This window comes from Monodon monoceros, unplaced genomic scaffold, assembly GCF_005190385.1.
Source record: "Monodon monoceros isolate NGI ecotype Baffin Bay Population unplaced genomic scaffold, NGI_Narwhal_1 Super_Scaffold_7, whole genome shotgun sequence".
In the NCBI taxonomy this organism is placed as follows: domain Eukaryota; kingdom Metazoa; phylum Chordata; class Mammalia; order Artiodactyla; family Monodontidae; genus Monodon; species Monodon monoceros.
The window spans coordinates 97,710,277-97,735,208 of record NW_021703784.1 but is presented as its reverse complement, the minus strand read 5'-3'; the positions used below and the strand labels follow the sequence as shown (position 1 = coordinate 97,735,208).

The 24,932-nt window shown below is 61.4% G+C and overlaps 1 protein-coding gene across 8 annotated transcripts in view; it reads left to right on the top strand.

Annotated features, from left to right (window-relative positions):
• Window positions 1-24,932, top strand: part of SYT7 (synaptotagmin 7) — a 58,783-nt gene that overhangs the window by 23,335 nt on the left and 10,516 nt on the right. For 2 of the 8 annotated variants that reach the window (XM_029207251.1, XM_029207255.1), the window contains exons 2-8: window positions 390-493; window positions 4,682-4,761; window positions 8,775-8,906; window positions 9,792-10,016; window positions 13,433-13,801; window positions 17,996-18,118; window positions 22,931-23,066. In XM_029207251.1, the coding sequence (XP_029063084.1) occupies window positions 390-493; window positions 4,682-4,761; window positions 8,775-8,906; window positions 9,792-10,016; window positions 13,433-13,801; window positions 17,996-18,118; window positions 22,931-23,066 (1,169 nt within the window). Of the gene's footprint in view, window positions 1-389; window positions 494-4,681; window positions 4,762-8,500; window positions 8,907-9,544; window positions 10,017-13,432; window positions 13,802-17,995; window positions 18,119-22,930; window positions 23,067-24,932 lie in introns of those variants that run through there. The other 6 variants (XM_029207254.1, XM_029207253.1, XM_029207256.1 and 3 more) reach the window with 6 other exon arrangements.

Sequence of the window (24,932 nt, the reverse complement as noted above, 5' to 3'; positions counted from 1 at the left end):
GGCGGGGATGGAATCATGCCACACAGAAGCGGTGGCTCTTTTAGAGGCATTTGAAAGCCCGGTGGGTGAGGCCTGGCTAGGCCAAGGGCACACTTGGCCTCTCCCTTCGAGGGTGCGAAGTTTGGGGGTTGGTGCGGACCCCACGCAGGGCTCGTGCAGTGAGGGACTGGGAGAGACCTGCCCGGAGACTCCCATTTTACAGATGAGGAAAGTGAGATGCAGAGAGAGGAAGAGACTTCCCAAGGTCAGCCAGCAAGGCAGAGCTGGGAGTAGAACTTGGGGCGCAGAGCTCCCAGTGTGGCTAGGGTGGTTGTTCCAGGGGGCTCTGGGCTGAGGGAGGGTAGCTGGCCCTGGCCAGTGAGGGTCTGACCTGTGTGTGTCCTCTCCAGGGGCGCCCACCCGCGATGTCCTGCTGGTCTCTGCCATCGTCACCGTCAGCCTTAGCGCCACTGTCGTCCTCTGCGGCCTCTGCCACTGGTGTCAGCGCAAACTGGTGAGGCTCCCAAGGGTCCCCACCCCCACTCAATTACAGGCTCGTGAATGCTCTCAAGGGCGCGTGCCGATGACCCACTTGCCCACATAGGCATACTTCCGTGGAAACTCACACCACACGCACGCACGCGCAAACTGAGAATCGAGGCCCCCTCCCACACAGCTCTGAGCGCCCTGTGCCCTCCGCCCACGGCCCCCAGCGCAGGGCTGGGCGTGGCCGAGCTGGGCCTCCTGTCCAATGAGGAGGCTCCGCCTGACCCGGCCCCCCCCCCCCCCCCCCCCCCCGCCCCGGGCGCCCGCACATCCATCCTGGTTCTGGGGGTTTGTACAAGCACAAATGGCTTCTTTTCATTTTTAACGAGGGCTGGGAAATTAACGAGCAGGATTAGGCCATCAGTAAGTAACGAGACCATCAGGAGGGACATTCATCACCGGAGGGCGCCGTGAGGAGGAGGAGCCGGGCTGAGCCACCCTCCCTGCGCCCTGGCAGCTCTCGGAGTGGGGCTGAGCCTCGAGAACCCTACTCATCCCCCGTCCTGCTGCCCCAGCTTAGAAGTGCGATGGGGACTTTGGGGACTGCAGGGGGACCCCCGAAGGTGGGCCCAGAGGTGTCCCAGGTGTGGGGCCTTTCCGGGCTTAGGTGAAGAAGGGTCCCTGGCAGGCACCTTCCATGCCCCAGATTGAGAACGGTGGGAGTGAGGGCAGGGTGCCGCATCTGGGAGCCCCATTCTCTCCCTGCCCGCCACAGAGGGGCGTGGGGCACGGTGGGGGGAAGGGCTGTGGCCATGGGTGCTGTGTAGGCGGGGGCTCAATGCCTTAGTCCTGAAGAAGAGAAGGGGCAGATGCTCCTGGGGAGGGCCCAAGAGGCCCATAACCCAACGTGCTTCCTTCAGGAAAGGCAAACCCGGGAAATGGGAGCGTGATTCTTCATCCCAGGATGTTCAGCTTCAGGCAGCTCCTTTCCCTGGAGAGGAGCCAGGGAGAAGGCCAGCCCTGCCCCACGTGTGAGTGTGTGCGAGTGTGTGTGTGACTCGGGCCCACTCCTTGCATGCAGGTGCCAGACTGGCTGCCCTGCATTGTTCCTGGACTTCCTGTCTCTCTGTCTGTCTCAGAATTTCAGGGGAGGTGGAGGAGGGGCTTGGCCACGTGCTCGTGTGTGCGAATGTCCTCAGAGGCTTGGGAGTGGCTGAGCATGCACTGCAGCCCTGTGCGCCTCGCTGCAGGGCCCGTTCGGCTGTCTGTCTGTCTGTATTTGAAGGCAGGGGAGGGTTGTATGAACAGGCGCTGCTGGTGACCTTGAGTGGGGGTCTTTTGTGCTAAGGGTGTCGACTTTGAGGGCATTGGTACAGTGTGTGTGTGTGTGTGTGTGTGTCTGTTTGGCCCTGTATGGTGGGATGTGGATCATCTCATCAGATCCCCACGTAAGTGCTGCAGTGTGCGTGTGTGTGCGTGTGTGTGTGTGTGTGTTTCTCTGTGTTCGTTGAGAGCCCTACCCCCACTCACCTGGAGACAGGAGTTCAGAGATGACAGCTTTTGTAGCAGGTGGGGGCCTGTCAGTGCAGTAAGTGCCTTGGGAAGCTGAGAGCTGCGGAACCTTCCCTGGCCCAGCCCCTCCTCCCAGCCTCCAGCCAGAGCTTTCTCAGGGGTCTCAGGGGTCCGGACCGCAGTGTGTCCCTCTTGACTTGTCCCTCTGAGCTGCTGATAGAATGTTCCTTCGCCTAGGACCCCCCAATCCTGCCACCCCCTTCCAACCCCTGGTCTCATAAGCCAGGGAGCTTTTTGTCCAGGCTGTCTCTATGCTCCATGGAAGGGGCTTTAAAATGCTCCCCCTGCACAGTTGCTGGGCTCTCCTTGCCTGCCTGTCCCCTCAGCAGCAGTGACGTGATACCTGACAGCCCAGATCCCATTTCCAAACATTAATAACTTCCTTAATCTCCAACTGGCTTTTTCCGGATCAGCCTGGCCAACCCCCTCCCTGATAAGCAGGCTTGGGGGATTGGGCTCCTTTGGAGCTGTTTTATGTCTCCTGGACCCCACCTGAGGTTCCTATCGTTGCCCCATTAACTTCCCCTGACCCCCAAGGCAAGTTCTGCCCTGGTTTCTGTCCCCCATGTGCCCCAGCTCCTCTGCAAAAGGGTCCTTGCAGCTGGAGGGGAAGCCTCTCTGAGCTGTGGAAGGAAGAGGGACAGGCAGAAGCTCCCAGAATGCCTTGGGTGAACCAGGTGCCTGGCCTTGGGGAAGGGGCAACGGACCAGCCTTCGAAGAGGGTGCTGACCAGAGCAAGTTCCCTGAAGACTAGGAAGAAAGAGGAGAAGGGGTGAGGGGTGGGACAGGGGGGGCTCTCGGCAGGGTGCTGCCTGCCCCACGCTGCTGCACCTGCTGGAGGACGGGGGGGGCGGGACTCCTGCCTGAGGGTCCTGCCCAAGAAGGGCCCTTGGCCACCAGGGAGGGGCTTCAGGCTCCTGATCTGCCCAGTTGGAACTAGGAATTGTTTGGGATTTGAACTTCTGGGTAATGATGGGAGGGACTGGAGTTGAGCTGAGAGAGGGCAGCTTTTGTGGACCCAGGGGATCCAGCAGCTCTGTTTTTTAACTCTTAAAGTTCTGGCTCAGAGGCAACGGCCTGAGGCTTGGACCCCTGGGTGGGTGGGGCTTCCAGTTAATGGATTTGGGGAACTGCCGGGTACCAGGTTCCACACCAAGTACCAGAGCCCATACAGCCCCTGCCACTGGGGACTATGTTCCCAGGGGTGGGAGCTGAAGTAGGTAAACAGAGTAATAATAATAATAATAATATCTGTGATGAGAAGCTTGAAGGGTGAGGGACCCAGGGCTGATCCAGTGACATCACACCATTTCAGACAGGAGGGGAAAGGGGGGCTGGAGAGGGCACGGGACGTGAGCAGGGTGACATGGAGAATGTGGGGCACTGCTGGGACAGGACCCTGGCACCCCTGAGGCATAGGCGTACTGGAGGTGGCATGAGGGCCTTCCCCCCACCTCCACCCCCTTCCTGGGAGCTCCGCTGTTGTTCTCCCGAAGCAGGCGGCTCCAGTCCCCGGAAGGGGCTGCAGCTGGCGGGAGCGTCGGGGGACGCGGCCGTGTGGCTTTTATTTTGCTTCAGGGAGGATGCAGTAATTGACTGATGTGGCTGTGGTCTTGGCTCACATGACGGAATGTTGGAGGAATGTGTGCCTGCGTGTGTGCCTCCGTGTGTGCCTGCGTGTGCGTGTGTGTGTGTCCCCGACCCCACTCTGTTGGGCAGGGGCAGGCCAGTGCCCAGTGGGAGACAGCTCCGGCCCCTGCACAGCCCCCCTCCCCCGCCCAGGCCCGTGGCCCCTGGGTGTGCGTGAGGACATTTGGTGGCAGCCAGGAATGTTAATGGTGCCGGGCTCTGTGTGAGCTAAATTTAGAAACCCAAACCAAAGAGGTGAACGGTGCTCACCTTCCTGGCAGCAGGCCCTGTCACCGCTGCAGCCCTTCCTCTAGCCAGGGGACCTGGCACGCCCACCCCGTCATCCTGCCCTGCCCCTCCCTCCACCCGTGCTGGCTGAGGAAGAGCCAGGCTGCCCCCGGCCCCAGCGTCAGTGGGCAGCCTCGCTTCCCAAGGCTGCCTTCCTGTGAAGGAGGGTACTCAGGCCCTGCACTGCCTCACGGGCCCGGGGCAGGAGGGACCCCCAGGGAGCCCCCAGACAGTGACGGACATGGCCCCGGCAGGACTGGGCATGGGCCCTCTCCCTGCCCCTGCCACTCACGACACTGGCCACTGCCAACCTTGCCCTGCAGGATGCCACCCCACCATCTGGGGGCAGTGACGTGGCCAGTGGGACATGGCCAGGCGCCTGAGAGCCGTCTGTCCACAGCAGAGGGAGATATGCTTCTGGGAGCCGAGCCAGAGCCCCAGGAGACAGGCAGATGGGAGGGACCTCATCCCTAGAGGTCAGGGATGGGGTGCAGGTCAAGGGGGCGGGCCAAGTCCTAGAGCCCGATGGGGCCCAGGAGTTGCCCACCAGGGATCAGGGATTGGTAGGGCTGGCACCCCAAGGTGGTGACACCCTCACACGTTGGCCCCAGACCTTGTTGCCAAGGCTGGGCTCCAGTGTACTCCCCTCCCCCCAGGGCCCTGTTCTGGGGAGGCAGGGAGAGTCCAGCCCTGTCTCCCAGGAGGGACCCTGGTGCTGTCTCCACAGGGCAAACGCTACAAGAACTCCTTGGAGACGGTGGGCACGCCAGACTCAGGGCGTGGGCGCAGTGAGAAGAAGGCCATCAGGTAGGTGCCAGGCTTCGAGTTTGGGGTGGAGCACGCAGGCAGCCCAAGTGGGAGGACCACCCCCCCAGATCTGGCCGCACACACATTCAGTTTCCCCCTCACAACCTGGTGCCTTGCTCTCTCCCCAGCCCAGTCCCATACACCCACTCCCAGCACCTCAGGGTGGCCCGGGGCTCCGCCTTTCCTGCCTGTGCCTCCCAGACCCTCACAGTGTTCCAGGGCCCCCAGCCCCGTGTTCTGGCTGGTCTCCCTCCCAGCACTGTCCGCCTCTTCCCTCAACCCCGGGTGCTGCTTCCTCCTTCCAACCCTCACGTCACACACACACGCTGTCCCCAAGCCCTGCCTAACTCCCCTGCACCTCCAAGCTCCTCCCCCAGCCCTGGGGCTGGGGAGCCCCTCTCTGGGGGTGGGTGGTGGCGGCTCAGACTCTTTCCTTAGACCCCACCAATGTTCTGAGGGTAACCTGGAAGAAGGACGGACAAAAACCCTGGTGACCCCAGCAGGACCCAGTGTTGGTCTGCTCAGGGAAAGCAGAGCGATGGGGAGAGACTCTCCCCTCCCCCGTCACGCCCGGTCCCCACCGCACATCTTGCTGCCTCTGGCTCACCCCAGTTTCCGCATTTGGCTCTGAGATCCGTCTTCAAGTCGGCAGGTCTGCCGTGCACTGCAGACCATCTGCAGACCCCTGCTGAGGGTCACTGGGAGACGCTGGGAGAAGGTTCTCACCTGGTTGGGGGCTCTGGGAACAGGGCAGTAGGGGCTCTCCCTAGAGGGCTCTGTACCCTTTGGCCAATGCCTGGCCCTTTCCTCTCTGCTTCTTGGCCTAGGCCTTCACGGGGAGGCTGCGGGATGCCCCTCCATCTTAGCCTGCCAGCCAAGGGCTCCGCCTGGAAGCGGGGCCTCCCCCAGCCCTTCCTGCCCCACCCTGCCTCCTTCAACTCAAGGCCCCAGCCGCGCCTGCCCATGCCTTCCCTCCTGCCCTTCCCCTGGTATATCTTCCTGTCTTCCTACTTCCCTCCTTCCTCTCCCCTTCTCCTGAGGGCTCCCTCCCTGCCCCTCGTCGGCCCCCGCTCCTCTTTTTGCATCTCTTGCTCTGACCCTGTTTGGGGCCTTCGCAGAAGCTGTGGGTGTGTGTCTGTTGGGGGGCGGGTAAGTGAAGGGGTGGGCCAGGCCGAGGCTGGGCTTGGGAGGAGGCTGCGGGGAGCCTTTGAAGCTGGGTTTGGTTGCATGCTCTCCAGTCTTCAAAGCCGAGAGCTGGCAGAGCCCAGGCCCCAGGCTTTCTGAAGAGGGGAGGGACCACATGGCGGGAGCACGGGGCCAGCCCGGCACCTGCCACCTCCAGGCCAGGCCTCTAACCGAGTTTGCAGCCACGGTCTGGGCCAGAGAGCTTGTCTCTGCCAGCTGACCATCAGCTTCCTGGGTAAGGCTGTGTGTGTACTAGATGGTCCTAAAAAGGGCCCACAAGAGAAGCAGAGAGGGGGCAGTGGGGCGGGGGAGCAGGCTCTGCGGGCTCTCTAAGGCAAAGTGAGGGCAACAGTGGGTCGTCCCCTGCCTCTCTGTGGCCCTGCAGTCCCTGCCCCCTCCCACCCGGCTGAGCTCTCAGACCCTCTGCCCCAGGGGGAGGAAGCCACCTTTCTTGTCTACATGCCCCCAGGTTCCTAGGCCTTTACCTCTTCCCTGGGCCCAAAGCCAGTCGAGTGGCAGGAAGCAGGGTTTACCTGCTGCACAATTTCCCCCTGGGCTTAGGACATCCTCCAAAAGGATCGTGTTATCAAGGATTCCGGGAAGCTGCATTCTTTAATACTGTTTCTCAAACTGTGTTCCTCAGAGCGCTTGTGCCCCATAAAAGATTAATAGTGATCCCATGAATCAAGGGTTCCATGACCAACTAAGTTTGGGAAACACTGATATTCATTGGCACATTAAAGGCTCTGAGAAGTCCTGCAGTACAGGAATCAGTGTTTCATAAACTTCTTTAATTAAAGATCCTCTTTTCTGGTACCACAGCATACAACCCAAGGGGCCCTGGAGCTCCTTGGAGCACAGGGTGGGAGACCAGCCTGGCAGTGATGACCCCGGGTGGATCTTTCTCTCCAGGACCTAGGGTTGGATGGCCCTCGATTTTGGAGATCTGGAGGGGGCAGGGGGAGAGAGGCCTTCCAACTGCTCCATCTCTCTGTTACACTAGGGGAGGGGGCCAAAGGATGTCTCTGGTGGGAACAGGGAATAGGCTCTTCTGTGGAGGGAGCCTCCCCAGGGAGACCCCCCGCCGCCGGTCGGGTTCCATCCCAGCGGACCGTTCTGCCTCTCCCACCTCCGGCACCCGCTGCCCCTGTGAGCTGGCTCAGGGCTTTGGCCTTGGACCCCATGCACAGAGTCTCCTGTGAGATGTTTCCAAGGTGTTCTCTGGACTGGCAGAGACTGACCACACCAGGGAGGCCCAAGGGGGCCCTGCCCACCCTCAGCCCAGGGCCACTGTCTCCTCCTGGCCTGTGGGGACAGCTCAGCTTCTCTCCCTCTTTCTCTCCTTTGTTCCCGAGTCTAAGGTTGAGAACAAAGGTTGAGGTCAAACTCTGGGGGTGGTGTGGGGGAGAAGCAGGTCCCCCAAGAACACGTTTCCTCCATCCTCAGGGGGTGTGCCTCCCGACAGTGCCCTCCCCGCAGCAGGGCTCTCACCTCGGCCTTGAGCAGTGGCGTGGCCTCAGCACACGCCAGGCCCACCCCGACTCTCCTCCCCGAGCCCCTTCCTGTGGACACATTCCTGAGGGCTCAGCCGTGGCTCCTTTCCGGAATGTTCCCTCGGCCTGGGAGTTGCCCTCCTTTCCCTGTGCTCCCAGTTCTGCTCTTCGGGATCCCAGGAGCCTGACGAGCTGGTGAAGCCCCTGGTCCTCCTGGGGTTTCCAGGCCATGCCTTCTGCTGAGGCCTCTGTTGCCCTCCTCCAGGGGAGGCCCCTGCCTTCTCTGTGCTTCTAGCATATCTGCTTCTTCGGTAGGACATGTCACAGAACAGGAGGGGGTGGGGAGACTGGGGTACACGTTCCCTTCCAGACCCAGGAGCTCCAGTTTGGAAAAGGACAGGGGCAGGCCAGGTACATGCCAAGGGCTGGAGGCTGAGTCTGCCCATCAGTCCCCCCATAGAAGGGCAGGCTTCCTCTGCACAGGCCCAGGCCTCCACGTGAAGGGCCCCCCCGTGACCTGCAGACAACCACCATGTCAGAGGCCTGGAGACGCTTCCCTTTGCTGGGGTGACCCAGCCACCACTTTTGCAATGAGCAGAGAATGCCTTCCGTTCAGCTGAGATCTGGCCGGTCTCCTGTGAAGGCTGCATCCCAGGCTTTCCCGAGGCCGGGAGAGAACAGAGGAGGCCAGGGGGACCTCAGGCCAGTGGGAGGAGGAGAGACTGGCAGGGAGCTGGGCCTGTCCCAAGAGTGGCTCCGTTAGGTAGCTGGGAGGGGGGAGAACTTCCGGTCTTCCAGAACTGGGGCCTCAACCCCGGCATGGGAGAGCGGATGGCTCAGCGGTTACAGCCAGCCTTAGGGTTCGACAGGCAGGGAGACTGAGGCCCAGCATGTGGGCAGCAGGGTTTGATCTACCTTTCAGCAATCTCCAGCCAGAAGCCAGCACCCTGTCCTCCACCCACTCCCCACGCCATCGCCATCCCAGCCCAGGCCGTGTCCCTGGCCCCCCCTCCCCCTTCCCCCCCCCCTCCCTCCCCCCCCCCTCCCCCTCCCCTCCTCTCTCACCATCTTTCTCTCTTCCACCAGCTTCCCGGGTGCGAGGCTCCAGTCTGCCCGCCTGCGGCTCGCCTCCTTGCACGCAGCTTCTCCCGCCCTGGAGCGTGTGCGGGTGTGTGTGTGCGCGTGCGCCCGTGCGTGTGCCACCCGCCTCTCTTCCCCTCACAGGAGCCGACCCCGGCCCGCCCCACCCTCCCCCTCTGCCCGCCGCACAGGACTTGCAGTTCTTGTTTCTTCTTGTATCTCCCTGTTTTCTCCCCTCTCTCTCTGCCCCTCCAGTGATCTAGACAGAGACTTTTGGAATAACAATGAGAGCACAGTGCAGCAGAAATGGAGCTCCTACCCTCCCAAGGAGTTTATTCTAAACATTTCACCCTACGCCCCTTATGGCGACCCACGACTGTCCCTCAAGTGAGTGACTTTACCTGGTTTGATCATATGTACCGAGTATCCGAGTATCCGCGCACGCCCTCCTTCCCCCCATCCCACCCGGCCCCTCACTTCTCCTGCTCCTGCCCCCCTCCCCACCCGCGCACCCCATGGGCAGGCTGACCATGGAGACGAGCAACCCCTCCTGACCCCCCTGGCCTGCCTGCCCCTCCCCTGTCCCCTCCCCCAGGGCTAGCCCCCAGCTGGTCCCCGTGGCCCCCGGCCCCCTCTGTGCAGTCAGGATGGGGTTGCCCGTTTTTGGTCCCTCCCTCTCGGTGTGGCTCGCTTCCTCCTCCCTGCTGTGTGCCACTGCCCTGGCTGCTCTGGCGGTGGTCGGTGGTCGGTGGTCGTGGCGGTGGTGGCGGTGATGGTGGTGGTGCTGATGAACTCTGACTAACACGGCTTTCTCTCTCTCCCTGCCTTGGGGCCTCCTGGCCTGGACAGCCCGCTCTTCCTCCGTCGTTAACCCTTCGTTGTCCTGTGGGATAGACTTGGAGGTGGCTGTCCTCCCCCCACCCCCGCCGCCCCAGCCCCAGGCGGTGGGGAGGGGCCCCCCTCCACTGTCGTGGTGCGTTGTTCTCCGACCCCAGCCCGCCCGGCCCCCTCTCTCCTCTCTGCAGGCTCCGCTGGTGACCCATCTGCAGTGCTGATGTCTCTCTCTCTCTCTCTCTCTCTCCTCTCTCTCTGTCGTCTCTTGTCCGTCTGTCTCTCTCCTCCTCCTCTCTCACTGTCTCTTTCTTCCTTTTATCTGTCGTTGTTTTTCCCCCTCTTACCACCCCATCCCCACCCCCACGTGTGGCCTGCCCTCTGTCCCCCCACCGCCACCCCCGGTGCCCCTCTGGACCGGCTGCCTCGTGGTGCCTCCAGTGGCACCCTCCTGGCTGGCGCCAAAGTGGCCGCCGCTGCGGGGCTGGCAGTGGAGCGGGAAGGCCGGCTGGGGGAGAAGCCGGCGCTGGTGCCGCCACCCGGAGAGGACGCCTTGAGAAGCGGCGGCGCTGCCCCCAGCGAGCCGGGCAGCGGCGGCAAGGCGGGGAGAGGCCGCTGGCGGACGGTGCAGAGCCACCTGGCCGCCGGGAAGCTCAACTTGTCCAAGTGAGTGATGGCCCCACGGCCGCCGGAGCCGTGAGCTCAGGCCTGCCCCCGCCAGTGTGGACAGCAGGACCCCTGGCATGCCCACTGCTGCCCCCAGAGGTGCCGTGCTCGGCCCCTGGCTCATCCCATCCCTTCACGAGACTCCCATCATCCTTGCCATCGGGCACGACTAACACAGCCATGCACTGTGCATCTCAGCCTCCGGCTGCCCCATCGGTTGCTTTCTTTGCCGGTGACCAGGTCATTCCATTTTCTGCCCCCGGGGCAGCTTCATTTCAGTCCTTGGGTCATCCCATCCTCTTTGATTGGCCGCTCCATCTCAGCCTCCATGGGCATCAGGCTGCAGCTGTTAGCCATTGGACCATCCATCCCTGGGGAGCTGGCCCACTCTCAGCCTGTTTTCTGCCACGCATCTGCCACCGGGCTTTCCCTCTTGCAGCCAGCAGATGGCTCTAGACCCAGGGGTTAAGCCATTCATTTTGACTCTCAGGCGACTCCATTGGCTTGTCCCAGCCTTGCTTGCACCGTGACACCATCTGTTCCACAGGCCAGCCCCGAGCAGCCGGGATGTCCCCACTGGCTCGTCCTCATCTCGGCCATCCCCATTGGCTGTCCCAGTCTTGGTCAGTGCGCGGTCCCGCTCTCAGCTGTTGGGATTGTGTGTTCTTGGGGGTTGGGTTGTTGAGCCCTAGCTAACTTCTCTTTTCTGACGAAGGTGGTCTGGACATCAGACAGAAGAGCTGTTTCCTTTTTGATAACTGTCTGAGCTGGCCAGTCAGTCCCTCCCTGGGAGCAGCAGACAGTATGCTCTCCCCTCCCACCATGGGGCAGCCTTATTCTCATCTTGGCTCTTAGAACCTTCCACTTCCCCATAGCTGAGCCTTCCGGGCTCTAAATCCTTTGAACTATGACCGTTCTCACCCATTGGGATATAGGTTCCATTTTCAGCTTTTAGAACTGCCTCGTTCCCAGCTAATGGAGCAGCCTCTCACTTAGAAGGCCAACAGCCCTGACCCCTTTTCAGCGGCTGGGCTGGTTCTCTTTAGAAAGCCTGTGGTTCCCGCCATTGGGACCACCGAGGGCCACCATGCTGAGACCCCATTTGCTTGTTGGCCTGAGGGAGCACGAGCGGATTGCTCCCCGACACTGAGCCTCCGGAGAACCCCAGAGGGAAGCCCCACACCCCCTCAGAGAGCCAGGCCCAGTGCCCCACCCACGCCAGGTTGCTTTGGCCACAGACTCCAGGCTGGCTGAGGCCTCCGTGCCATCCACTGGCTCCAGGCCTGGAGGAACCGATTTTACTTTCCTGTGGCTGAGAGGCTGTAAGTTGGACTAATTTGGGATGTGACAGAAAACCAAAATGAGGTCAAACACGGAGGACGAGGCGGCTGCCCGGGTGCCGTCCACCCGCTTCCTCGGCCTGCCCCCCGGGAGCTGTGGGCCTCCCTGGCCAGCCAGGCCTGCACCTGCCTCTGGTGGTCGCCCTGATTCCAGGCCTGAGCCAGGCAAGGCTGCTGCTCCTTCCAAGGCCCCAGCTAAAGCCCTGTTTTGCTTTTCTCTCTTTCTTCCTTCCTTCCTTCTTTCCTTCTTTTCTTTTCTTTCCTTCTTTTCTTTTCTTTCCTTCTTTCTTTCTTTCCTTCTTTCTTCCTTCCTTCCTTCCTTCCTTCCTTCCTTTCTTTCTTTCTTTTTCTCTTTACTATTCTCTGACTTTCTCTCCCTCTTTTGCTCTCACTCTTCTCGTCTCTTTCTCTCTCTCAGCGCACAGGGGCAGCCTAACTGTTGTCCTTTTGATTCCCAGGATAGGCTCAGGGGGTGAGCCAGGCTGAGGTCTGGTTGTAGTGGTGAAAGTGGCTCCAAGGGCCCTGGGGCCTCCCTCGGGCAGCTCGGGGGTACCACGGCTATCCTGTGGCCCTAGACCAGGAGGTGGCAAGCTATCTCTATAAAAGGCCTGATAGGGAAGAGGCTTTGCAAGTCACATACTCTCTTTTATGACTACTCAACCCCAGCCTTGTAGCCCCAAAGCAGCCACAGACAGAATGTAAATTAATGACAATGGCTGTATTCCGGTAAAACTTTATTTACAAAAACAAGTGGCGGGCCAGATTTGGCCCACAGGCCATAGCTTGCCAACCCCTGCCCTAGACAACTGGAATGGAAGATGGAGGGAAGGAACAGAAGAAATGGAGGTTGGGCCCTCTGAGGCTGTGGCCCTGAATGTGCTGAAATCTCTGGCCAGGAGACAAAGCAGGCAGGTTGCCTGGGGAGGCCAGGGGTCTCTGACTCCTGTCTCCACCTCCTAAGACATCTGCAGCTTCCACTGTCAAGGGAGCATGCTTCCCTGGGCCTGACCTCATTGGTCCCCATGGCAACCGTGTGATGGAGGCAACTCAGGAATTTTTACCCCGTTTTACAGAAGAGGAAACTGAGAGGTGGACTCCCTTTTCCAAAGTCCCACAGTTAAGAAGCAGCAGAGATGGGCTTTGAACCCTGGGTCTCTCTGACCCCAGACCACCTCTGATGAGCCGTGTCCTGTCTCCTGTCTGTCCTTGCCCTGTTCCCAGCGTGTTTCAGAGATGCTGGTGGCCCATGAGGCAGGTGCCATCTTACAGGTGCACAGAGGACAGGATAATTACCCTGTTCTTTGTCAGAACTGTGGTAAAGTGGCCAGCCAAGTGGATTCCTGCGTCCCATCCTCTGACTGGGAGTCATTCCCAAGATCCCGGGAATTGACCCTAAGCCTCAGAAACAAGGAACCCCAGAAGGAGGGCAAAGATCTGCCCCAGAGCCTGAACCCTGAGTCAGCGCCAGCCACAGGGCAGAGGTCCGGGAGCCCGAGGACGCGCCCCAGCGTCTGAGGACAAAGCATGAGAATCCTTGGCTTCCGCTGACTCACCACGCATTACTAGGCCAGCTCTGCGCTGGCCTGGATTTCCTCGCGTCTCCAAACGCCAGTAGTACTTAGAACGCAGAGGCAGACTTTCCCGGGGTCCCCCAGTGAGACGACGGGAGGGGGTGGCCCAGCTCCCTCCACCCTGTCCCAGGCCAACATGACAGGCAGCCACAGGGCCCTGGGACCTGCCTTCACCACGCAGCCTCCGCAGCTCCCGCGGCCCCACCCAGACCGTCAGACAGGAGGTATTGGGCACTAGCTGAGCCAGGGCCAGGGCGGGGGGGGGGGGGGCTGCTGGGCGGGGCCGGCCTGGGGGCCTCAGGGTGGGCGCGGGGCTCAGCGGCCGCCTGGCTGAGGGGGTGGCAGCGACGACGGCAGTGGCGACAACTCCGATGGAGGCCCGGCGAGGGCCGGCAGAGCGCGCCCCTTACTGGGGCCTCCTCGTCCTGGCCCTAGGCTTCTTTCTCCTCCACTGTGATCCCTTCACCTGCTTCTCCTTTCTCTCCTCTCCTCCACCCGCCCCAAGTTTCGAGGACTCCACCCTGTCCACGACCACTACCCTTGAGTCTATCCCCAGCTCCACGGGAGAGCCGAAATGCCAGCGACCCTGCACTCTGATGCGGCAACAGAGCCTGCAACAGCCGCTGAGCCAGCACCAGCGGGGCCGGCAGGCCAGCCAGCCCACCACCAGCCAGAGCCTGGGCCAGCTGCAGGCCCACGCGGCCTCCGTGCCGGGCCCCAACTCTCGGGCCTACGGCCGGGGCCAGGCTCGGCAGGGCTCCTCGGCCGGCTCCAAGTACCGGCCGGCCGGCGGCCGCAGCCGCTCCAACCCAGGCAGCTGGGACCACGTGGTGGGGCAGATTCGAAACCGAGGCTTGGACATGAAATCCTTCCTGTAAGTCCCCCCCTTGAGTGGTCCGGCCCGCCCCCCTCCCCGACCCAGCCTCTTTCCTCCCTGTCTCCTTGGGAGTGGCTGGCCCAGAATGATCTTAGCCCTCCGTCTACGAGGCAGGGTGCCCAGCAGAGTCCGCTGCCCCCTCCCCCACCTCCTGTGGCTTGCGGCTCGTGCCTAAAGCCCCCTGTGGAAGGACTTGTATCTGAGCCACCCCTCTGAGGACTCCAGCCCCGCTCGGTGCCCCCAGGGCTTGGAGAAGTTCCTCCCTGAAAGTCAGTGGAGACACTAGGGGATGTTGCTGAGGTCCCCGCATCTGTCTCTCCCCTTCCCAGCCAGTCCCAGGCTCTCCTGGCCTCCCTCCCCTCCCTGCTCTCCTGTGACCTCTCTCCTCCCCTCCCAAACCTGGCCTCCTTCACTCCATGGGTCAGGACTCGCCTCCTCCCCTCCAGTTTCCTTCTGCCCTGTAACCCAACTCTGCTCACCTTCTTGCTGCCACTTCCTCCCTCCCTCCCTCCCTCCCACTTCCCCTGTCCCTGCTGTGGGCCCTGTCCTCTGCCTCTCTGACCTTCTGTAGCCACCTGCCCTCCAGCTCTCTCCCTGGCTCCCACCATGACCCATTCCCTGAGGACAAACCTCCGATGTTCCCCCGAAGCTTTAGAAAATGTTTCTGAATCAGAGCCCTCTTTCACGTGTACAAGTCAGAGAAGTAACAAGACACCATCGGTGTCTGGCCTTAGCCGTTCCCCTCTGCTGTGTGTGTCCCCCCAGCCCCCCACCGTGTGCCCCCCTTGCCTCGCCCTCACTGGTAGAGCCCTGCCCAGAGTGCCCATTTCCTCGTGTCCCTCTGAGCATCTACACTCGCTCTCAGAGCCCAGGGCAGGCCTGGGCTTCAGTCCCTGACATCACCTCCTTCCTCTGGCCTAACGTGACCTTCCTTCCAGGCTCTGGGGATTATTCTCATCACCCAGGTCTTTCCTGGGAGCACTTTTCATGGAGCAGGAGACCAGCGCACTAAGCCTGGGAGAGGAGAAAGGGAGGAGGAAGGGGAAGGCCAAGGTGAAGGCCCAGCTCATTGGCAAGATGTGGGGATTCTGAAGGCGAACAAGTCCTCAGAGCATCCTGCCTCTCTGGCTGAGATCCCAGCCCGAAAGGGCGGTCGCGAGTGCTGCCCCTGGAAGGAGCACCCCAATGGAAGACACCCCACCATGCCAGCTTCCCATGCAAGTGGCCTATGGCCCTGGCCAGGCAGGACATGCTGCCTGTGACTCTACTTGGCAAGACCGGGCAGCGCATCTGTTGGGGCTTCCCCCCACCCAAGGACCCTTGGGAATCCAGCTGGATGCCTGCATGAGACAAGATGCCCAGCAGAGCCTCCTGGCCTCCAGGAGGCGGTTTGCCCTGGGACGGATGCCGTGGCACCAGCGTGGATTAGGAGAGTGGTGGGAATTGAACAGAGCCGAGAACCAGCCAGAAGCCTGCAACCCTCTCCTCCTGACTGCAGGCTGCTCTCTGCACAGCCGTCCCCCTGCCTTGCATTCTAGCAGCCATCACATGGGGGCACGGGCTATGCCCGGGCTCTGGGAAGAGAACCAGCGGCAGGAAGCCCCCAGGGAACCCACTCTCCCCGCCTCTCTAGCCGGCGAAGATTTGATGAGCAGCACTCAGCACCAGCACCTTGGTCTGCGCTTCTTCTGCCCACCGCAGCTTTCATGCCCCTCACCTGCTGGCCACCCCCAGAGCTCTCCTCACCCCCCCGCCTCTTCCACTTGTAGTCCCTCACAGCAGGGGTCAGCAAACTTTTTCTGTAAAGGACCAGATTATAAACAATTTAGGCTCTGAGGGACACATGTGGTCTCGATCACATTTTTTTTTTAAACAATCCTTTAAAAATGTACAAACCATTCTTAGCCTGTGGGCTGTATAAAAACAGGGCACCAGCTGTAGTTGGCCGGCCCCCGACCCCTGCCTTACAGCTTCGCTGGCGTGCTTCTGACGCCCTTCTCTTGCCCCAAATGCTGGTGGCCCAGGTACAGAGTCGGGGTGAGAAGGCTAACCAGGCGCCCCCGGGATCCCACCCCCCTTTGCAGGGAGAAGGCATTCCTCCTGCTTCGTGGATGTGGCTCCTCCCAACACCACTAGCTTCTCCCCCAAATCTCCACCTCTTGCCCTTCATTCTTGGCCCTGCGCCCCGTGATGCCACGGAGAACGACAAATCGGGGACTTATGCAGAGGAGCCGTTTTGTTTTTAAGAAGAGCACAAGGAATATCCAGAAAATGAATTAACCAGGGGAAAACCTGCTGTTTCCGTCGGGTTTGCCTTCCCCCAGCACAACCAGCTCCCGAGGAGCCAGATGGAATTTTACCAACTCTGAAACAGTACCGGTGGGCAGGGAACAAAGAAAATGAGGATTCGTCCTGAGGGAAGGGGGGAGTTGTTTCCCCAAAGTTAGATGTGGCTGCAAGTGTCAGCCTGGAGCAACCGTGCCCAGGAGAAAGATGCGAAGACGAGGCAGCGTCCATCTAGCTTCGGCGCCTCCTCGGCCCCCACGGCCATCTCCCATTTTCCAAGACCCCCGGACCTCCGCCCCTCCCCTCGCTTGTCACTTCTCACTGGTAGAGTTCCCTTTTTGACAACTTCTCTGGAAAACAGCCATAGCTAGCGGTTCCTCTCTGAACCTCACCCTCTTGGATGGTGGTTGAAGTCGTAGACTTCCTAACCCAGGATCTCCCACCTTCCAGAACCTTCCATCAGGCTTACCATCTTTCCCTTGGCCCTTCCTGAGACATGCTTTCATGTCTGCCCCATCCAAGAATCCCCTCTCCCCTTGTTCAGATGAGAGCTCAACACTGGAGGAGCTCAGCAAAGCACCCAGAAAACACCCACCAACTCAGATTGTTTTGAGAGGCAGAGGGTCACTTTTCACCCCCGGAAAGTGCAGGCAGCCCTGCAGTTGCCCAGCGGTTCTCCGACAGAGCCTCACACTAGAGACGTCTCACCGTGACCTCTGGCCGCACACTGCTGCCCACATGGCGACTCCACGTCCACCTGGACTGAGCCTCCCTCAGAGCAGGATCCCTCTAGCCTCCTCCAGACTGTCCTCACCGCAGACACAGGCTACCTCGAGTCCTCCCGGGACGGCTCCAGATCTTGCCAGCTTTCTCTCTCTCCGCCTTTGCCTTTTTTTTTTTTTTTGCGGTTCGCGGGCCTCTCACTGCTGTGGCCTCTTCCGTTGCGGAGCACAGGCTCCGGACGCGCAGGCTCAGCGGCCATGGCTCACGGACCCAGCTGCTCCGCGGCATGTGGGATCTTCCCAGACCGGGGCACGAACCCGTGTCCCCTGCATCGGCAGGCGGACTCTCAACCACTGCGCCACCAGGGAAGCCCCCGCCTTTGCCTTTTGATGACTTCTGGACTGCTTCTCTAAGGAGAGGCCCCTGAACTGGCCCCAAAAGCCTCGGTGGTTACTCCCCGGATCTCCAGGAAGGGGGACGCAGGAGAAGGCCCGCGACAGCCAGCACACCATACGCCGGAAGAGACTCGCCTTATCCTCCAACGGGCCGTGTGTCCAGGGACCTGGGGGAGGGAGCTCCTGAGACCTCCCTCCTGGCATCAAGCACACCTGGCTGACCAAAGGACCCAGAGATGTCTTTATGAGGGGCTTAACTGGGTGCAGTGCCCATTGGATTTCCAAACCTTCTGAGAACCTCCCGCCTGGGAGCCCAAACCTACCCGCACGGTCCCCAAGATGACAGCACAGCCCTCCCTCTTCTCCCAGGGGCCCAGATGGTCTGAGCGAGTAGCCCCTGGCCTTTGTTCAGCCAGAGGTGAACCAACCTTGGAAAGGGACCATGTCCCAGGGCCTGGGCCCCACTCCCCGCAGCCTTCCCCGTGTGTTTCCTGGGGACGTCCCAGTCGCGGGCCACCTCGCAGGCCTCTGCCCAGCCCCTTCCCCGTGGCTAGCTGGATCTCAGGCCGTGGACACCTCCCCTCACCCCTGCCGCCTCCTGTTCTGCTCTACAACTGTTGACAGTGCTGAAGTTTGGTTTCTCTTCTGCAGGGCCAGTTTCTTACACTTGTTTCTTCTCTCTCTTTGTCTCTGTCTCTGTCTCTGTCTCTCTCTCCTTCCCCTCCCCGCCTCGGCCCCTGGGGCCTCCTCCTTTCACCCTGGCTGGTGGGCTGCCCACCCCTGGCAGGGAAGGCCGGATGGTGGTGCTATCCTTGGTCTTAGGGCTTTCGGAACAGGATGACTTTGCCAATATCCCTGACCTGCAAAACCCAGGAACCCAGCAGAACCAGAACGCTCAGGGGGACAAGAGGTACGAGCACAGGCGAGGGCCTGCGGCGGCGGCAGCAGAGAAGGAGGCGTGGAGAGGCCACCAGCCTCGACCGCCGGTCGCTGGACGAGGCGGCGGCGCCTTCAGCGGATGCTGGAGCAGGACAGCCCCCTCCCCAGCCGGTGCCCTCACACAGGCCACCCTGGTGGTGTCCCTCGGGTCTGAGGCCCGTGTGGCTGTCCTGGGGCCATTCTGGATCAAGCCTGCTCCCCGGGCATGCCTGCCCTCGCCCGGAGCAAGCCAGCCTTTCTGCCCCATCTTCCCGCTTGGCTCCTGCTGCACCCTCATCTTTCATCTCTGCCCCACCCCGACCCAGAAATCCCAGTTTCTCCGGTGGTTGGTGGGCGGCGGGGATGTTAGGGAAGGGGTGCCAGCCTGTTCTCCCTCATCCCCGCCACCTCAACCTCCCTCTTGCCTGGAGGTCCCGCTGGGGTGATGGTCACACACACACACACACCCCTGCAGAGATGTGATATGCCTGCTCTCGGCTGATGGAAGAGGAGCCCCTGGTGGGAAGGGTCTGGGGCCTGGGAGAGGCCTGGTGACCAGAAAGGCAGCCCCTTAGCCCGAGGTACCAGGAGGAGGAAATGGGATAGGGGGTGGGGGGTGGGGGGTGAGAGCAGCCGGCAGGTGCTGGTCAGGCCCTCTGTCACCGGGAACCCTGCTGCTGGCCCTCAGGAGTAGCCTGTGTGGCCACAGCACAGGCTGAGCCGAGGCCTGGGCATTCAACCATCCGTGGCCCTGGCCACCAGGAATGCAGGGAGGCATCTTCGGATGCCCCCATTAGAAGCGCTCTCACGGAGAAGGGGACGGGGAAAGATCAGAGGTCCCAGGGTTCAGGCAGCATCACTAAGGTGGGATGATCCTGCACCTGGCCTTGGGCTGGGCCAGCCACACACCTGTGATCGTGGGAGGAGGGCTCATCACCTTGGTCAGGTGTGCTTTTCATCAGAAAAGGCCTACAGGAGAGTGTGGCCTGGCAGCCAGGTTGCCTCCTTGTAGCTCTGCTACCAGAGCCTCGTTCTGCAACCTTGGGCAAGTCACAGCCCTTCTCTGGGCCTCTGCTTCCTCACCTGTCCAATGAAGGATTGGACAGGGTGACCCCTTCGAGCTCGGACATGCTAAGCCTCTAATGAGGGAGCAGACCCTCGGACTGGGGCACTTGTCAGAGCCTGTCAGCCAGGCGGAGACCCTGACGCTTGCTTATTAAGAGGCCTGAAGGTGCAGGAAGGGACTGTCCCGGGCTGCTGCCAGGGGCCTGTGTGTTAGGGGAGGACAGGCCGAGTTAGCTGACTTGCCTGTCCGTCTGGTGGCTTCTGGAAACCAACTCTCTTATTTTCTTCCCATCCCGAGTTCACAGTTGCTTGTCCATGGTGGACAAAGCCAGAAGTCCCCAGAGAGTGGGAGGGGAGAGTGGGACCAGCTCTTTCACTCAGTGGTACAGATGGTGTCACACCCTGAGCCCAAGTCCTGGGGTGCGGGAGGAACGGAGTCTGCCACCTCCAACCCACTGGAGCCACCGGGGTCCTGGCTTCCTGAGCTCAGGGCTCAGAGCTGGGCTGCAGGCGGGCCAGAGGGCCACGGGGAGAGGGCCAGGGGCCATGGGCCAGAGGCTGCAGGAGCAGGGCTGCAGCCCTCTGAAAACCTGCTAAGGACCCCCTTGTCGAGAAGGGTGTGAAGCGTGAGGGAGCAGATGCAGGCTGGAAACGAGATTTCATGTCACCCATGTGTTAATGAACTGGCTCCATTTTCACCTACAGCCTATTTTTACCTCCTTGCCACTTAGGTCTCACTCCATATAACACACTCACCCCTTCTGATCATTACATCAGTCGTCCCCTGCCTCCCTGGGAAAGGTGCGTGTGGAGCTGGAGGCCCTGGGCCCACGCCCCAACCCAGCCCGACTTTCCCAGTGGACACAGGCCATTCCCACCCGGTCACGCCCACCCCATCCTGGAAGCTCATTTCTCGAGGCTCTTGGGGGGTTTCCCAGGTGATCGGCCGCTGCAAGGGTGCTTCCTGCCCGGCACTCTCCCATCCCCAAGCTTGACGTTAGCACCACCCACAAGGCGCTTTAGGGCTCCACCCCTCTGGGTTCCTGGCTGCATGAATCTTGGAATGGTGGGCTTGGGCCAGCTGTCCCTTCCTCCTCAGCTTCTGCCTCCAGACCGAGGGTCTGCCCTTCGGCCCCAGTGCCCCCTTCTCCACCCAGCTGACCCCTTGGCCGGATGTCACCGGGGTAACGGGTGGGTGGCCCTTGGCTGTTGTTGGGGAGGACATTCTGCCCCCGAGGTCTGTTAGCAGCAGGCTCCTGGGAGACAGGAGGGCCCTGGGAGGAGGAGTGGCCACTCCAGGTCCCAAGCAAGGTGGGGTGCATCTAGCAAGTCGCTGACCCCACTCCCAGGGTCCTTGGTGGCCCTGAAGCCCCGCATCCGGGATCCCCCAAGCCCCTGGGCCTCAGCGCCGGGGCCCCAAAAACTTCGGAATGCTGCTGGGCCCAGGAGGGAGGGAAGGAGGCCAAGGCCGCCCCTGGCTCCCACGCCCTGCTGTGCCCGTTCCACCTCGCCCATGCTGCCCTGCACCCATGCGCACCTCATGCTCTCAGCCACCCTCTCACCCTTGCTCCTTGGGATCCGAATGGTTTCCCCCGTGGCCCCACCCCCACCGGAGTCGGAGGCGGGGCCGGGCGGGACCTGGCCACCCCCACGCTGCCCTCGCTCCGAAGCCACCATGTTTCTTCTGTCCCGGTGTGTGTCCCCCGCCTCCTCTCTGCCTCTACTCTCCTCCTTGTCCCCTCGTCCGCCCCGCAGCCTCTTCACTCGCCTCCGACTAACCTTTCTCGGCCTCTCTCTCTCTCCCTCCCTCCCCGTCTCCTTCCTCCCATCTGCTCCTCACAGGGATGTCCCTGGGCCAGTGACGGGCCCTCCGCCTCTCCCTCTGCCTCTGTGCTCCTGTCTCTCTGTCTCCTTCTGTCCTGTGACCTCCGATAGCTTCAGTGGCGCTGACCATCTCTTCCCAGGCTGCTTTGCAGCTGTGCTGACGCTGTGGTGTGGCCAAAATAACTCCGACTTTCTCATACCTTCAGCAGTCAATCTCGGCTCTCTCCTCCTCACCCACTCTATTTTTAACCTGACTTTACCTCTCCAGCTATTTCAGTCTCCTCCTCCCCGTGCCTGTCTGTGTGAGCACGTGTCCGTGTGTGTATATGTGCGCGTGCTCTGCTCTGGCCGCACCTCTGGGAGGGCGCCCCGCGCCTCCCGGGTGGGGTGGGGCGTTTCCGTGTCGTCCGGGCAAGGCCAGGCCCTCACAGCAGGTGCGCCGTGCCTCTAATTCTCAGAGCGTCTGTCCCTGAAACTGCTCCCTGCTTTTTTGTTTCAGCGTTTCCCAATTCACACGCGCACCTTGGCATGCCGGGGCCTCCCTGAATGTGTGTCCTCTCAGGATCTAAGTGTGCACATCGCTGTATGTCTGTCATCTTGCTGCTCTGGTTGACCTGCCTGGTTGCCCCTGCCATTCTCTCTGTGTTGCCCTGGGTGTCTGTCAGGCTTGTGTGCACTCGTGTGTGTGTGTGTGTGTGTGTGTGTGTGTGTGTGTGTGTGAGCGTGTGCACACCCTGCTGTTGGGTCCTAGTGTCTCTCCTCCAGGGCCTGGCATATCCTGTGCATGTCTGTCTGCCTGTCATAGTCAACCGTGTGCTGGCGGCTGGTCCATTCCGAGGGCCACGGCTTGTGTCCAGCCTGTGTGTGTCTCTGAGTCTGTGGCTCTGGTACTCTCGAAGCTGTTCTATTGTAGCCCATCCCGAGCCCTGTGCTCCCATCACCCCGTCTTCCTCGCTGCCTGCCCCCATCTCTCCTCCTCATGGGGTGTTCCAGCCTGGTCCCTGGGCAGGCTTTTAATGCCCCCTTCCTGAACCCCAGCTAGACGGAGACTGGGCTGACCACCCAGCCTCCGGGCCAGAGAGCCCAGCTTGCCGGGGGCAGTGTGGAGCCGGGGTGCACACAAGGCCTGAAGTGGAGCTGTCAGATCCGGGGGTTTTCGGTGGGACCCCGTCTTTCTCTGACCCTGGGCGAGAGCCTTATCAAATGCGTAGTCCTCAGAGTGGGAGAAGGGTCGGGTTTGGGCAAGGGGTGTAGATTTGCCCTGTCCAATAGGTGACTATTTAAATCTAAGTTAGTTTAAGTCAAACAACCGTGAAAATTCAGTTCTCAGTCATACTGGCCACATTTCAAATGCTCAATAACCATGGGTGGACATAGAAAGTTCTACTGGACAGAGCTGTGCGGACAGTGGTCCTGAGCTCACCTGGTCAGTCTCGTGTCTAAAGGGCACCTGTGTTCCCGCTGAGCCTGAGCAAACAGGTGGGGCCTCCAGGAGACAGGTGCTCTGGGCGTGTTTGCCTAGGGTAATGACGCGGAGAGAGGACACGCCGTCTTGGGAGCCTCCCCGCCGGCCTCCCAGGCTGGGGCAAGCAGGGATGGATGGAGCCTCTGGGGAGGGAGGATGCTCAGAGACCACCATGCAAGCAGGGGCTGAAGGGTAGGGGATTTTCTGGGAAACAGCAGGAGTGGGAACACTGGCCGAAAAGGCACCTGCCAGGGGAAGTCAAAGCCGGATCACGCTGGGGCAGAGGCGAGGGGGACGGCCCTGCCCCCATGGACAAAAGCGTAGTTCCTGCTGGCCCGCAGGAGGTGGCAGCTCCTTGGGTCTCGGAAGGTTCTGCTGCCACCCAGACCCGTGGCGCCCAGCCCAGCCCACCTCTAGGTCCATGCTCATTCGGATTCCTCCCACCCCCAGGTTGCCTACCGGAGGGAAGGCAGTGAACACAGCCCCAGTGCCGGGCCAGACGCCCCACGATGAGTCTGACCGCCGGACCGAGCCTCACTCCTCCGTCTCAGATCTCGTCAACTCCCTCACCAGTGAGATGCTCATGGTGAGAAGGGCAGGAGGCCCGGGGCAGGGGGAGGGGCAGGTGTGGAGATTGGTGACAGCGTGGGAGTCACGCAGGGGAACCAGCATGGTCATCTGTCAAGAGAGACTAAGAATTCCCATCCTCCTCCAGTCTCTGGATTGAGCAGGGGCCCAAGAAACCTGCTATGTGATCCTAGAAGGAAAGGCTAGTGGAGCGAGGGCTTGGAGGCGGAAGGTGTCCCCTCTCTTGGGGTGGCATCCCACTGAGTAGCGGTCTCGGGTGGCGCTCCCAGTGGAGCGGGTCTCATATCCCCTTCCCAGGGACCATCCCCAATCCCCATGGCTGGGGAGCCAGCTGAGGCCCAAAGAGAACAGGAGAGCAGAACCCCTCTGGTCCTAGTTCCTATGAGGGAACAGCTGTGCTGGGGTTCTCCTGTCCACACCCCAGCCTCCCGGGATCCCTGTCTTAGGGATCTGGGGTGTTTTCACCACGGGAGAGGTTGTGGCTTCACATGGCGCCCCCTGGTGGCAGCAGTGAGTCACAGCCATTTGCCTCATCTGTACTTTCCAAAGAGCTCCTGGAGGGACCAAGGCCCCAGGGCGATAGAGCACACTGTGGTTTGGCAGCTGGAGATTTCAGGCGGAAGTCAGTCACAGGCTTGGCAGCCCAGAGTTTCCAGGAAGGCTCGGCGAGGACGTGAGGGTGGGAACCCGGTGCCTGCTAGGTTCCTACTGGGACCTGGGCCCCGCTTCCTCTTCCCCCTTCCCTCCTCCCTGTCTCCCCCCTTCCTCCCAAAGAGGGAGGGAAGGGGGCTCGGTGGGCTCTCAGGCCCTTGCCAGACCTGACGTCATTCAGTTCAGAGGACCCTCGCCCACTGCTCTGACACCGCAGCCCCCAGCCTCCCCGGGGCCCCCGGAGCCCCCAGGCCCCACCCTCCTGCCATTCAGGGCTCGGCCGGCTCTAACCATCCATCCACACTCTTCTTTTCTAGCCCAGCGCCTCTCAAGTTGTGATAGGCACGCGAATCACTGGGGGATCTGTTAAAATGCAGATTCCCAGTCAGCAGGCCCGCTACGGCCCAAATCTGCGTTTCTCTCGGGTGCAGATTAGAGCATCAGATTTTCCACGTTCCAGATCTGGTCTCCCTTGGGCCTCCCCACCTCTCCCCTCTCCCTGCCCCCTGGGCCCTGAGTGCCTGGTCCTGCACCACCTCCTCTCTGTCTTCCCCCATCCATGTAGATCAGCCCAGCCATCCTCTCCTCTGGACGGGCCATCGCCACAGTCCATCCTGCCTCTCTGTGCAGCCTCTTAATTGGCTACAGCTTCCCGGTAGCCAGGTTCCCAGAAGGGACGGCCCTTTCCCAGCCAGCTTGCCTACCCCTTGCTGCCCCCCGGTTGGGGGCGGGGGGGGGGGGGGGAAGAGCCGCAGGCAGAAGGAGGAAGTGCAGGCCCCAGCGCCCTCTCACGTGCTCAGCAGATGCTCAGAGGTGGGCAGGCAGGGTCTAATTGCCGAGCCCTAGGCCAAAGCTGGGTCACTGGCATTAATAGTGATGATGAAGATGGACAGGGCAGAAGTAAACGATCGGCTGAACTCCCTGCCCCAGGCGTGGAGAAACAGGAGTCGGGCACCCGAAGCCTTACAGACAAAGGGACCAAGGGGACAGGGTCAGAGAGGGGGCTGGGCCGCATCCCCATCTGAGTTACTCCTGCCCTGCTTACTTCTGCCAGAGCTGGGGCTCAGGCAGCACCTCCTCCAGCCCTTGGTGGGGGTGGCTAGCCTGGTTGCCATGGAAACAGATCGAGGCCCCGCCCCAGCTGGTTAATTAAGGCTCAGGGCTGTGGTTTGGGAAGGCTGGGGGTGGGCACAGAGCCACTGCCCACTTCTGA